General features: G+C 36.5%; 1 protein-coding gene across 2 annotated transcripts; it reads right to left on the bottom strand.

Moving 5' to 3' along the window:
- Positions 1–9,673: 9,673 nt before the first annotated feature.
- LOC124460049 (putative uncharacterized protein DDB_G0271606) lies at positions 9,674–12,392 on the bottom strand. Of its 2 annotated transcripts, none has more exons than XM_047010277.1 (2): positions 10,686–12,392; positions 9,674–10,620 (listed from the first exon to the last, which is right to left on the bottom strand). In XM_047010277.1, exons 1-2 carry the CDS (start codon positions 10,758–10,760, stop codon positions 10,066–10,068), a joined length of 630 nt encoding a protein of 209 aa, XP_046866233.1. In that variant the 5' UTR covers positions 10,761–12,392; the 3' UTR covers positions 9,674–10,065. The 2 variants fall into 2 exon arrangements, with proteins under 2 accessions (XP_046866233.1, XP_046866232.1); XM_047010276.1 differs by having other exon boundaries at positions 9,676–10,623; positions 10,686–12,390.
- Between the last annotated feature and the right edge of the window lie 2,474 nt (positions 12,393–14,866).

The raw sequence follows: 14,866 nt of genomic DNA, 5'->3' as shown, positions 1-14,866 counted from the left end.
AAGTTTTGCCGCCTTCCATTGTGTGTGTGTGTATATGTGTAATGTATATAAAGGGCTGAGAGAGAACTTAGGTGTATGTATATACACTAATACATACCCAAGTGAAAAAATTTTTCGCTTTCCAGCCTCTTACATAAATGTAGACATGGATAAAATTTTACGAAATAAAACATTAACATATATGACATTTACATACATATAATAAAACACATATTAAAAGTTTTTGATTAAAATTGTTCACTTGTTTGGTTTTATGGGGTTTTGATGCGATTTTTATACGATTTTAGGTTTGAGCACTCAGTTAGTTTTAGGTTATATCAACACAAAAATATTTAATTGTCATTTATTTAAATAATTAGCTAGGAAATCGGCGATTTTCCATAGCACACACGTGAAGAGCGTTAAAACACGATTTTTAAAATTTATTTGGGCAATTAATTCCCATTTTTACTATATTTTTAAACAATTTATAGCGGAGTTTTTCCTTGTGTTGATTTTCTTTTTTCCTTGTGTTGAGGCGATGCTCAAACTAGCACCAATGGCCGACGGCCATTGGCTCCTTTATTGTTGTCATTCTAAGACCTTAGAATCTATAACAAAGGGTAATTAAATACAGCAAGGATACATAGGTGCTGAAGGCATTAAAAACTAGGACAATGATTAGGGCTAGGCCAAGTTGGTCTAGAAATTTTATAATATCATACAAATGGTCAAAGTCTATAATCTCAAACATAATTTAGGGTTCTTGATTCAAATAAACATAGTATGAATGCAATTACCCTACATGAGTTTACAGAAGAGACCATTATGTTAATTAGCATTGCCGATGTAAACAGACAATGAGAAGGACGTTGCTAGGAGGGACACAAGCCAGTTGTGTCAAACTCCGAGGAACGTCTCTCTCTCGGCAACAAATATTGAGCAGAAGAAATCAAAGTAGTATGTATTATAAGATTTTAGAAGCTTGCTGAAGGCTAGCGACCGTGCAAAAATATTATAATATAATATTATAATATATAATGTGATTTAGAGTTGTTAATTATAAAATGAATTAATTTAAAAATATAAAAATAACATATAACAGATTGTATTAATAAATTTTACATATAAAAATTAATGAAAGAGAGGGATAGATATATTAATAAGGATATATATGCATCGATTTTAATTTGCGCATAGGTACGATCAATAAAGGCACAGGTCGGATATGCCATAGTCGTCTGAATTTTACAGGGTATCTCGTGTATTAGTGCGTACAGCAGCAGGCAGTGGCTGTACTGTCTTGGAAGTTAAGCACCAAAAAAGAGACGTCGAGAATCAAAAAATATCATCTTCTGTCAAATGGGTGAATGAGGAACTGAAAGAGAATTGTGTATTATTTTGTTTTTCGGTTGTGCAGCTGGTGGCTGTTCTTTTGTCAAGTGAAGTGATTTGTTTTAAGTAAAATTATATATTTGTATTAAGATTTTCTTTGCTTTTACATGATCAATAGTATTTGCAATTATCTTAATAAAAAGTAGAAGCAGTGTAAGCAGTCGTATATTAAAGATGGCAAATACGATAGTTATGTGGAGGCAAATTGTAGTTTTGAGCAGCAGACAGCAAATTTGGCATTAAGACTATTCCAGCCTGTGCGTTTAATTAGCTGTACAGGTCGGAATAGTCTTAAGATTGTATTTTGCCTTTATCATCATTTAGAACAGGGTTTAAAATATGCAGCAGCCAAGTCACCTTGGCTATTTGATTGCATGTTGTTGTGTATGTGAGAATATGAGCATAACATGTTCTTATGTGTATTAGTGAAAACGAAAGTGTATGTGCGCGTATATAATAGTGTATTAGTTGAAAATTATAACCATTGTGCTGGTTAATTTCAGATAATTGATTCAATATATAATTGTTTTATATTTTAGTAGTGAAGATTTTAACAAAAATATAGCAAAAATATTATATAAATCATCTTGTGCATTAAAAATCGAAAGCTCATTATAGAGTATACGTAATTCTGGATTAATATGTGTTTATATGGAAGATAGTTGTGCACTAAGTGGAGTTCGTTGAACATAGCTGTGAGAACAGCTGTTTTTATTTAAAGCACGATTAAATAGCAAAGAGTTTTTGCTATAAAAATGGTATTGTGATTATCAAAGTCTGTAAATTCATGTAATTTATATATTATCGAAGAATTAATGTGTGGATTATAGAAATATGGTTATATTTATATAGTTGTTTAGATTTGTTGTGTTAATGATGCTCATTTATTTTAGTTTTATAGATAAATGCAATTAAATTGATTAGAGGATTTACCACTAATTAATTTTGGTTAATTATCGATGTTGTAGTTACTAAATTTAGACATAAATTCAGCAATGGGTTTAATTTGAGCCATAATGATGTTAACTTGTTGTAAGATAGGCTCAAGTTGCTGTTTGAATTGTTTTATATCTCCGATAGCCTCCCATAGTTGGTCTGTCGTTGGAGTGTTTGCTGTTGTTGTTGTTATATTTGTAGGTTGTTGTTGCTGTTGTTTTTGGCCAGAATTAGGCTGCTGCTGCTGTTGTTGTATTAAATTCCACTGAGTAGGTTGTTGAATCTCAGTAATATCGAGATCATCGTCGAATTGCTGGCAAGTGGCCAGAGAATTAACAGGCTGCTGCTGCTGCTTATTATTAATGATTGGTTTTAATTTTCGCTTTATTGTCTTAGGCCTCCATTTGTTGGTTGTTTTAGTCTGATATTGGTAAAGCTTTAATTTACGTTGCTGCTGCTGTTGTTTTGACTTGCTGATAGTTGCCAATTTTTGTTGTAGACCGACTGATGACGATTGTTGTAGGTTTAGCTGAGGGTCCAGTATTTGCTGCTGTTGTTGTTGCTGCTGCTGTCCTGATTTTGATTGAAACCGTTGAGGTTTTGGTGTTTTAGATAGTTGTTGTTGTAGTTGCTGTTGTTGTACGATTTGTTGTTGGGTTATATGATTCTTAGCTAGGATTTTCTTTGAAGAAACTAGGTCCTTAAGCATTGCTTTATAAACGAGACACCCCCTATAACTGGCTATGTGGCCATCTCCACAATTAGCACATTTGGGGTTATCAATACGTTTTTGGCAATCAGTAGTAGCATGTTTACCTGCACATTTCAGGCAAACAAAGTCTCTTCTGCAATAGTTTTTTGTATGGCCAAATTTTTGGCATCTGTGGCATTGAACAGGCTCCATTCTCACAGATTGCCTCTGTATGGAGACCTGTTGCCTGCCAATGCTTTTGATCAAGAGAAAATCATTATTTTTATCATCAGAGCAAGGCTCCAGTTCGATTTCAAACATATTTAATGGCAAACGAGTATGTTTATGTTTGATTACATTTAAATAACGAACTACAAAACCCATTTTATTAACTTCTGCACGAACGTAATCGCAGGGGGTAGATGAGTGTAGTCCTTTTATTACAGCACGATAGCCACGATTGCAACTATCCTGGTGTGTGAAAGTTTGAACTTTATTATCATTGAGTTTATTAATTATTAGCTGGTATGATTTTGCATCAGAGCAATCAATTTTGACATCACCATTGTATAAGGTTTTTGTGCTAAAATTAGCATCGCTTAAAGCATTGTCCAGACCATTGAGAATGTCAAAAATATTATTAACGTTGCCCACATAAATTGCAGGAGGTTTCTTTACATTACTCCTATGATCTGATTTATGCTGTTGTAGTTGTTGTTGGTTTAATTGTTGTTTAGTTAGAGACTGTTGCTGCTGCTGTTGTTGTTGCTGCTGCTGTAGTTGTTGTTGTTGTTTTAATAAATATTTTTGATAATCCTGCAGGTCCTTTTGCTTCTGACGCTGCATTTGATCATTGTGTTGTTTAGCTCTTTTTTCTAATAGCTGTCCAAGAGTTGCTTGGCTCTCAAGCAATAACTCTTTTATGGAGAGAGTTTTTGCTTGTTTGGAATTTGTATTTGACTGACTAGCCTGATTTCTCTCATTTGTTAAATCAGATGTATAGTCAGTCGAATTAGTAGGATTTTGTTGTTGTCGTTGCGTTGGTGACAGCTGTTTTTGTAAGGATCGCACTTGAGCGTTGTTTAGCAGTTGAGAGAAGTCCAATTCGTGATTAATCGAATCAGTTAGTTCTTGTTGTTGGGGAGCTGTTGTTTGTTTTCGTTGTTTAGGCAGTCCAGTGGCTGTATTGAGCAAATCACAAACAACACTAGAGCTCATGTGTGTCACTCCCTTAGACGTAGATGGGATGTCATCAGCATTGAGCTTTTGTTGTTGTGAGGTAGTATGCTGTTTGTTTAGCTTGCCAGTCGGCAGCCTGGGTTCAAGAGCCACAGGATTGGCAAATTTCTTGCAACATTGGTCATCAGAGCTTGACACTGGGTCAATTTTCCTTTTGAGTCGAGTTGGTGTATCGATAGGGGCCAAAACATCCATTGGCTCGGGTGTTTTGGCATCATCCCGCGTAGTTTTAGCTGGCTTAACCGGGTAAATTAGTTGTCTTCGACAAGTTTTATTTAAACGTGGGGTAGTTGTGATCATACAAGCCCCAATCACAGGAGTTATAGGGCTTGGGAGCACATTATTGGTAGGTGTTTTGCTGAGAGGGGTCATACTCGAGCAAAATTCAGAAATAAGTGTACAATCTGGGTCAAAGAAGGATTTATTGGCATGATCTTCTTGATCGCATAGATCTGTTGTAGATTTATTAGGAGATTTTACATTTTCGTTGTCAGCAAGTTTATTAATTGTTTGATTAAGCATGTCTTTGCTATCGTCTAAGATTATAATTTGTTGGCTTTGATCACTATCTTCAATTAATTTACCAGCTGGTTCTCTTTCAGATGATTTAATGGTGGGTTTTTGCAAATTTAAAGAAGGTCGCATGTGTACCTGTGTGGCATATGTCTGTGTGTGTGTATCAGACGAATTATGGCTTCCAGTGGAACAGGGCGTATGTGTATGCACTTGTTGAGCACTTGTCATTGTGTTAGTGAGTAATTTATCACTCTCTTTCATAATAGAAGTTTGTATGTATGTGTGTGAAATATGTTTGCGAGGCAGAGAGGGGCTTTTGTACAAGTGTGTATGTCGAACTAATACACGTACAAGCAGAAGAGAATGGAAAAGTTTTCTCTCCTTCCAGCCTCATGCAAATGGCAGCACATGAAAAAATTTTTTATTTCATACTAAAAGATTTGACATATATAGACATTTACCAACATATATTAAAAGCACATATTAAAAGTTTTTGATTAATTAAACGTTCACTTTGATTTTGAGTAGAATTTTGATGCTATTTCCAGAAGAAAATTATATAAGTTTGAGCGATCGAATTTTATTGTTAGGTTAGGTCAACACAGATTTGTTTAAAAAGTCTTTTATTTAATTAATTAGCTAGGAAATCGCCGATTTTCCATAGCCCACGCGTGAAGAGCATTAAAACACGATTTTTAGTAATTTTTTGGGCAATTAATTCCCACTTTAACTATAATTTTCAATAACTTTTAGCGGAGCTCTTTTTTCTTTTTCTTTGTGTTGAGGCGGTGCTCAAACTAGCACCAATGGCCAATTGGCCATTGGCTCCTTTATTGTTTTCATTCTAAGACCTTAGAATCTGTAACATGGGTCGTTAAATACAGCAATTTACAATAGGTGCTGAAGGCAAAGTAAAGTGAAAATGAATTAAGACTAGGCCAAAGTGGTCTAGAATATATCTAATATCGTGTAATTTGGAAATTTCTCAGTCTCACAGGTACCTTTATGCAGCTAGATTCATTAACATAGCTTGAATCTAGTCTGCACTGTAAATGGAGGTAGAGAGATGTCCAAATGTTAATTAACAGTGAGATATAAAAGTGCAATAAGAATGGTAATATGGAATTGATTAACAATGTTTTTAAGAACAATATAGCTAGGATGAAATGTGAAATAGCAAATTGAATAGAATCTATTAATCGTATGCGTCGTCTGGGGGCTTCTGTTTCCTGTGCTCATGAGTCCACCAGTTGCGTTTTATTTTTCTAGGAGGAATGCTAGATTTATTAAAAGGACCAGCCAGGCTTGGCCAGTCGTCGTCTAACCCCTCAATTGTAGTCGAGTTAGGGGGCCGAGGGAATAAAAGCATCATAAGTCCGGCGGCCAGTAAGTGAGGCATGTGTGTGCGCTGTCGTCTGGAGTCATCCTTGTACGACTCAGGTGGGGATTTCTTCAGGCGGCTGCGCATATAGTATCTGAATGGTCGTCGGCAGATACAGGAATTTACCTCGGACCCTCTATTATTTGTGAGATGGGGGTGGGCAGCGGCTGGCCTGGTGTTGGCAATTAGACGCTTGGAGCCCAGAAGTGAGTTAGTTGACAGTCTTGCCTGTGGAAGAGATAAATTATCAGTTTTAGCAGCTACAGTTTGTAGCTGATCTTTTTTCGTATTGTTTTTAGAGATTTGTAACTGTCCATCTTTGCTTTTGCTGTTATCATTGCATTTGCAATTTGGATCAAACGAATTTTCCGCCCATATTTTGGCAAGATCAAGGTTATCATTTTTTAATAGAATTGGTGTAGGATTGACAATCGTAATAGAGGGCAAGTCATTATCATCAGAGTCAGATGAAAGATCAATGATATTTAGTCCCATTTGCTCATTTAGATAGGTTTCCATATTTTTGATGCCAGCAGCCACCAATTGTTCATCAGTTAACATGGATTCCTGTTGCTTTTCCTCATCAGTGAGGGGTGGTAGGATTTTTTGTTGAATATGCAATGGTTGATCAGCAAGAGCTCTTTTAACTGTTTCTCTGGTCTCAGTGCCTTCTTTGAGGCCGACTTTTAGCATCTTCATATACCATCTGGGGATTATTGGAGCTGGTCCATCTTTAAGTCTCGCTTGCCTCGCCAGTTCTTGTTTGTTTTCTTCATCTTCGCGCATTAGTTGGTCGTCTTCTGCCTTTTGAATTTTGATTAGCGTTGGAATGTTAGGTATTCTATTTTCCGCAAGTTTGACAACATCCCCCAATATAGGAAGTTGGAGATTTTTGTACGTTGTTAGTTGTGGGTCCAAAAAGAGTTCCAATTGTTTAGCGTATCTAGGTCTTAGTATACGATTGGGTCTAAACGGCTTCAAGAAAAGTATTGAGGCCAACGGATTATCATGAGAGCAGAGAGAAGAGAACAATCGTTCACTAGCAATGGCATAAACCTCCTCAACGGATTTAATATTAAAGTTGTCTCTAAGAATTTGATTGGTAGTGTATCTGGATGCTCCAGTAATACGTCGAATAGCTTTGTTTTGTGCAGCACAGATGGTTCCGAAAAGGGTATCCGAAGCTAACGCGCCCCATATAGGTAGCGCATACTGCCAGATTGAGGCAACCATTTGTTTAAACAAAAGGACTTTGCATTCCGTAGGAAGTTTGCTGGACTTACCAATTAGCCAGTTTAGTTTACATTCAACACCTCTAGCTCGTGTCTTGAGGTATTTAACGTGAGTAGTCATTCCCAGTTTCCGGTCCAAATGAAGGCCTAAATATCTGTAAGATGATTCATTGGGGATTTTCTGCAAATTAATTTTAGGCGACAGAGACTCAATACTTTTTGTAATAGCTTTTCTAGTATAGAGAACATGAACAGTTTTCTTTACGTTTATGGAGACACACCATTTGTTAGCCCAGATCATAAATTTACCAAGATAAGCTGTATTAGAATTAACAGCATACAAGGCGTGTTTATGTTCGGATAATATTACAGTGTCATCAGCATAACTGGAGAGCAGTAAATCACGGGCTCCCAGTTGAATACTTGGTTCATTTTTAAACAGTTGGCAGTCAACCATGGATGGAATTGGGATATCAGATGAATAGATAGAATAAAGCACGGGTCCAAGGACACTGCCTTGGGGTACCCCGGCATTAATGCTTCCTATCCTGGATATGGTTCCATCGTTGCAGCAGACCTCAAAAGTCCTGTCCTTAAGATATGAATCCAGTATATTAAAGAGAGGGATTGGTAATAGCTTGATTAGTTTGTGGCGCAGTCCATCGTGCCAAACGCGATCAAACGCTTCACTGATATCAATGTAAACAGCAGAGCAGAAGCGATTATTATCCTGTGATTCCATAATGTATTGAACAACTCTAGACATTTGTTGCTCAGCACTATGCTCCTTGCGAAATCCGAATTGTTGATCAGGTATAGCATTGGCAAACGATTCACAGTCAAACAGTCGCTTCATTAGTAGCGACTCAAAAATTTTTGAGAATCCAGCCAAAAGGCTGATTGGTCGATACGATGAAACCTCGCTAGAGGGTTTACCCGGCTTGAGTATCATTTTAATAACAGCAAGTTTCCATTGTTTCGGAAAGTGGCCAGTTCTCAGCATGCAATTGAAGATATTTGTGAGTAGTAAGACAGCTTTAGTTGGTAAGTACTTAATTATTTGATTGCAGATTCTATCTTTACCTGCCGCTTTAGCAAGATCAAGGTTTTTGATTTCAGCCAGCACTTCATTAAATGTGATGTGCTTAAAGATTGGGGGAGGAAGTTCCTTCGGGCCAAGCATAAAGCGCGCATCCTCTCTCCACATGAGCGATGACGTCATCTGTAAGGTCTTCTGCCAGATGAGAGAATTAGTTGATGCATTAATTCGATCGCGAAAATCACCAGTGTTTGTGAGTCTTGGTGTGAAGCGAGCTTCAAGATGAGAAACGTAGACTTCAGCTTTCTCCTCATTTGTTTTGGTCCATATTCGGGGTGGTGTGGCGTTTTGATTAATCGGTTTTTCGAATTTTAGGGGATGATTGGGCTCAACCTGTCTCTTGAAGTGGTTAGTAAGTTTCCAGAGTTTAGCGTACCGATATCTGTCATTCATGTTGATTTGATTGAAGAGACCATTGTAATATTTTATCCGATCAGCTTCTAGCGCTTTTTTCAATCTTTTGTAAACCAAGTTATACGCGATCAGGGCCTGCGGAGTCCTTAATCTGATTGAGGATTTCCTTAAATTGCGTTTTTCTCTTAGCAGTCTTCGTGTGCTGCTAGAGATTGGATATTTACTGTTATGGAATCGATTATTGTTGCGAGCAGACGGAGTTGCCTTTTCAGCAGCAATATATATATTATGAGTAAGTAAGTCGATAATGTCTTCGATGTCTTGGCCTGATTTCATTTCTACATTTAGCTGCGTTATCTTTTCTAATTCTTTTTGAAAACGATTTTTATTAGAACGTTTGGATAAGAGGGCCCTTTTTGCTTTTTTGTAGAACGGATAACCACCAATGCCGATTTCAATAATCATTGCAAGGTGATCTGAGTGCATGTCAGCATTCGAGCTAGTTATAAGACGATTTGTATCAATCCCCGAATAGATTGCAAAATCAATTGCAGATGGGTTTTTTCTCCTGTCAAATGGATAATGTGTAGCAGAGCCAGTGGCCAAAACGCTAGCTTTTTTATTTATGTGTATCGCTTCAAGAAGCGATCTACCACGAATGCATGAGCGCGCATTGCCCCACCAGTTATGTTTAGCATTCCAATCGCCACATATGACGTATTTATGACTTGAATTTAAATCGCTTATAGTGTTCAATAACTCTGTGAATTGCTCTGTGTCCCATTTAACAACTGGTGGACAATAGATAGGAGCAATTACAATTTGCTCATTTGCTCCTACATCAATTGAGACTGGAGCACATTGGACATGGTCTTCAGAAATGATTTGTAATGAACAGTGTTTGATGCCTTCTTTTATAAGAATGGCTACCCCTCCCTTTCTATAGGTAGTTGGATGTTGAGCATAATATGTAACAAAGCCTTGAATTTGCAAAGGGTGCTGATTGTTGCCACCTGTAAAATTAGCAGAGTCAAACCTGGTTTCAATTACCATCATAATATCTATGTTGTTATCATTAACGAATTGGGAAAGTTCTAGTTTCTTATTTCCTATTCCGCAAGCATTCCAATAAGATAATTTGAGTTTGTTGGCAGGTGTTGTGTATTGGCTGCCAATAGGAAAGTTATATATATTCGCGCCCAAATGAGAGGGCAACGATTGAGTGTTAGTATTGGTAAATGAACTAGACATATTTATTTTCATTAACGTTATTGATGCAATTTGCATACATAGATAAGAATGAGATGATGGGTTGTAATTGTTTGGCCAGACTATCGACCATAAAAATCATAATTTGCAGTTCGCTCGCTGTTGGAAGTCCATTAGGCATACGCGAAGAATTAGAAGAGGCAGTCCCTCGTTGTGCAGTTTGCTGTTGTTGTTTTAATTGCTGATGTTGTTGTTGTAGAGGCGGCTGCTGATGCTGCTGTGGACTCTGCAGTCGGGGACGTAGTTTGTTTTGGATGCTATGTTGACTGTTTTGTTGCTGATCCATAGAACTGTTTTGCTGGTGATTTTGTTGTTGTTTAAGCTGCTGCATATGCAAGTTGATAGCTTGCTTCAGGTGTAGCTGGTGCGGCTGTTGTTTTTGTTGGGCCTTCGGCTTCTGTTGAATTATAGCTGCTTGTTGTGAAGACTGCTTACTGGGTTTGCGTTTTTGTAGTTGTTGTTGCTGCTTTTGATTTAACTGCTTAGACGCTGCTTTGCTTCTAGTGCTGAGTTGCTGCTTATTTATACTCTGCTGTTGAGAAACATTATTAGTTGGTTTTTTAGATGAGGATTTATCATTATTGATTTTGTTACCATTGCTAGCTGTAATTGAACGAGATAATATATTAAGAGTATCAAGAATGGGTTGCAGAGGCTGTCGCCATGCATTCTGGCGAGGCAAGAGAGACATATTCATATGATTGTTTGGTGGCTGCTGGTTGCGACTTGTAGTAGGTGGTGAGCGAGGTCGCTGTTGTTGTTGTTGTTGCTGCCCTCGTTGCTTTTTGTTGCGATCATGCTGCTGCTGTTGTTGCTGCGGAGTGGGTTGTTGTTGTTGTGCATTGTTTTTGGTTAGCTTGTTCCTTAACATGTTGGAGCGAGCTAACTTGAAAGCTGGGCATCCTTTGTAACTTGCAATATGATTACCATCGCAGTTGGCACACTTCGGGTTGTCCATACGTTTTTGGCAATCAGTTGTAGCGTGTGCTCCAGCACATTTAAGGCAGATAAAGTTTCTGCGACAATAGTTTTTGGAGTGTCCATAAAGCTGACAACGATGACATTGAACTGGTTCAAGCCTGCTGTTTTGTTTTTGAATAACCACTTGCTGCTTGCCAATAAAATTAACTGAGAAAATTTCATTGTTCTTTCCATCAATTCGAGGCTCAAGTTCAATTTCAAACATGTTGGTTGGTTGGTTGGTTCGAACATGTTTGACATTATTAACATATCGGACTTTGAAGCCCAGCTTGTTGATTTCGGATTTAACATTTTCATATGGAGTTGAGTAATGCAAGTTTTTTATAATGGCTCGGAATCCTTTATCCTCACGGTTTTGGTGGGTGTACATCTGGTCTCGAGAGTCCTTTAGGGCATCCAAAATCTTCTCATACGAGTCCAGATCCTCAGAAATAATTTTGATGTCTCCACTTTTAACAGTCTTGGTAGTAAATTTGACATCTGTATCAAGGCAATTTAGCCTGTCCAAGATTGGCAAGATAGATGGCACATTGGTAATAAAAATGGCTGGAGGTTTGGGTTTAGACCTTTGTACAATTTGGAATTGTTGTTCCTCTTCGCCAGGAGCTTGTTGTTGTTGTAAATGGGTAGCAGTTGCGTTGGCAGATGACTGCTGTTGTTGTTGTTTCGGACTAGGCTGCTGGTTTAACAGAGCACTGTTAATATCGAGTGGGCGCTGTTGTTGTTGTGTAGCGCCTGTTGTAGAAATTGGGATCGTTGGTAGAGGCACAGCAAATCGCTTGTTGTTGTTGTTAGGTTTATTTATAATAATTTTTCTTTTTTGCTTGCTAGGCAAATCAGAATTAATTATATCCTCTTTAGGCTCAGGAGTAGTTACATCATCTCTTATAGCCTTGGTAGGCTTTTTTGGTGTGATATTCTGGATTTCATTTCGATTAGTAGGCAGTAGATCAGTTTCCACATCAATCTCCATAGGTGGTAGATTTGTTTTTTGGTTGCTTTCCATTACAGTCAAGTCATTTGATGGGCCAGAGGCAGCAGGAGAAAGATCAGCATTTGACATATTAAAATTAGGCGAACACGAACTAGACTCTTCATCAGTATATTGCGTAATGAGAGTGCTAGTGCAAATTGGTGAAAAAGGGGGTATACGCTTGCATTCCATTTTACTCTCAGAGCATTGTCCAAGAGAGATTTCCATAGGTTTAATCGTTTTAATTGGTTTAGGAGAGCAATCGTTTTGTATGTGTGCGTGTGTGGCACTAGTCGTTAAAGGCGGTTTGCAGCTATGTGCTGATAGAGCACTTGTCAAGGCATTGGAAGTTTTGCCGCCTTCCATTGTGTGTGTGTGTATATGTGTAATGTATATAAAGGGCTGAGAGAGAACTTAGGTGTATGTATATACACTAATACATACCCAAGTGAAAAAATTTTTCGCTTTCCAGCCTCTTACATAAATGTAGACATGGATAAAATTTTACGAAATAAAACATTAACATATATGACATTTACATACATATAATAAAACACATATTAAAAGTTTTTGATTAAAATTGTTCACTTGTTTGGTTTTATGGGGTTTTGATGCGATTTTTATACGATTTTAGGTTTGAGCACTCAGTTAGTTTTAGGTTATATCAACACAAAAATATTTAATTGTCATTTATTTAAATAATTAGCTAGGAAATCGGCGATTTTCCATAGCACACACGTGAAGAGCGTTAAAACACGATTTTTAAAATTTATTTGGGCAATTAATTCCCATTTTTACTATATTTTTAAACAATTTATAGCGGAGTTTTTTTTTTTTCCTTGTGTTGAGGCGATGCTCAAACTAGCACCAATGGCCGACGGCCATTGGCTCCTTTATTGTTGTCATTCTAAGACCTTAGAATCTATAACAAAGGGTAATTAAATACAGCAAGGATACATAGGTGCTGAAGGCATTAAAAACTAGGACAATGATTAGGGCTAGGCCAAGTTGGTCTAGAAATTTTATAATATCATACAAATGGTCAAAGTCTATAATCTCAAACATAATTTAGGGTTCTTGATTCAAATAAACATAGTATGAATGCAATTACCCTACATGAGTTTACAGAAGAGACCATTATGTTAATTAGCATTGCCGATGTAAACAGACAATGAGAAGGACGTTGCTAGGAGGGACACAAGCCAGTTGTGTCAAACTCCGAGGAACGTCTCTCTCTCGGCAACAAATATTGAGCAGAAGAAATCAAAGTAGTATGTATTATAAGATTTTAGAAGCTTGCTGAAGGCTAGCGACCGTGCAAAAATATTATAATATAATATTATAATATATAATGTGATTTAGAGTTGTTAATTATAAAATGAATTAATTTAAAAATATAAAAATAACATATAACAGATTGTATTAATAAATTTTACATATAAAAATTAATGAAAGAGAGGGATAGATATATTAATAAGGATATATATGCATCGATTTTAATTTGCGCATAGGTACGATCAATAAAGGCACAGGTCGGATATGCCATAGTCGTCTGAATTTTACAGGGTATCTCGTGTATTAGTGCGTACAGCAGCAGGCAGTGGCTGTACTGTCTTGGAAGTTAAGCACCAAAAAAGAGACGTCGAGAATCAAAAAATATCATCTTCTGTCAAATGGGTGAATGAGGAACTGAAAGAGAATTGTGTATTATTTTGTTTTTCGGTTGTGCAGCTGGTGGCTGTTCTTTTGTCAAGTGAAGTGATTTGTTTTAAGTAAAATTATATATTTGTATTAAGATTTTCTTTGCTTTTACATGATCAATAGTATTTGCAATTATCTTAATAAAAAGTAGAAGCAGTGTAAGCAGTCGTATATTAAAGATGGCAAATACGATAGTTATGTGGAGGCAAATTGTAGTTTTGAGCAGCAGACAGCAAATTTGGCATTAAGACTATTCCAGCCTGTGCGTTTAATTAGCTGTACAGGTCGGAATAGTCTTAAGATTGTATTTTGCCTTTATCATCATTTAGAACAGGGTTTAAAATATGCAGCAGCCAAGTCACCTTGGCTATTTGATTGCATGTTGTTGTGTATGTGAGAATATGAGCATAACATGTTCTTATGTGTATTAGTGAAAACGAAAGTGTATGTGCGCGTATATAATAGTGTATTAGTTGAAAATTATAACCATTGTGCTGGTTAATTTCAGATAATTGATTCAATATATAATTGTTTTATATTTTAGTAGTGAAGATTTTAACAAAAATATAGCAAAAATATTATATAAATCATCTTGTGCATTAAAAATCGAAAGCTCATTATAGAGTATACGTAATTCTGGATTAATATGTGTTTATATGGAAGATAGTTGTGCACTAAGTGGAGTTCGTTGAACATAGCTGTGAGAACAGCTGTTTTTATTTAAAGCACGATTAAATAGCAAAGAGTTTTTGCTATAAAAATGGTATTGTGATTATCAAAGTCTGTAAATTCATGTAATTTATATATTATCGAAGAATTAATGTGTGGATTATAGAAATATGGTTATATTTATATAGTTGTTTAGATTTGTTGTGTTAATGATGCTCATTTATTTTAGTTTTATAGATAAATGCAATTAAATTGATTAGAGGATTTACCACTAATTAATTTTGGTTAATTATCGATGTTGTAGTTACTAAATTTAGACATAAATTCAGCAATGGGTTTAATTTGAGCCATAATGATGTTAACTTGTTGTAAGATAGGCTCAAGTTGCTGTTTGAATTGTTTTATATCTCCGATAGCCTCCCATAGTTGGTCTGTCGTTGGAGTGTTTGCT

This window comes from Drosophila willistoni (genome assembly GCF_018902025.1).
Source record: "Drosophila willistoni isolate 14030-0811.24 chromosome 2L unlocalized genomic scaffold, UCI_dwil_1.1 Seg196, whole genome shotgun sequence".
In the NCBI taxonomy this organism is placed as follows: domain Eukaryota; kingdom Metazoa; phylum Arthropoda; class Insecta; order Diptera; family Drosophilidae; genus Drosophila; species Drosophila willistoni.
This window is presented reverse-complemented; position numbering and strand designations above follow the sequence as displayed.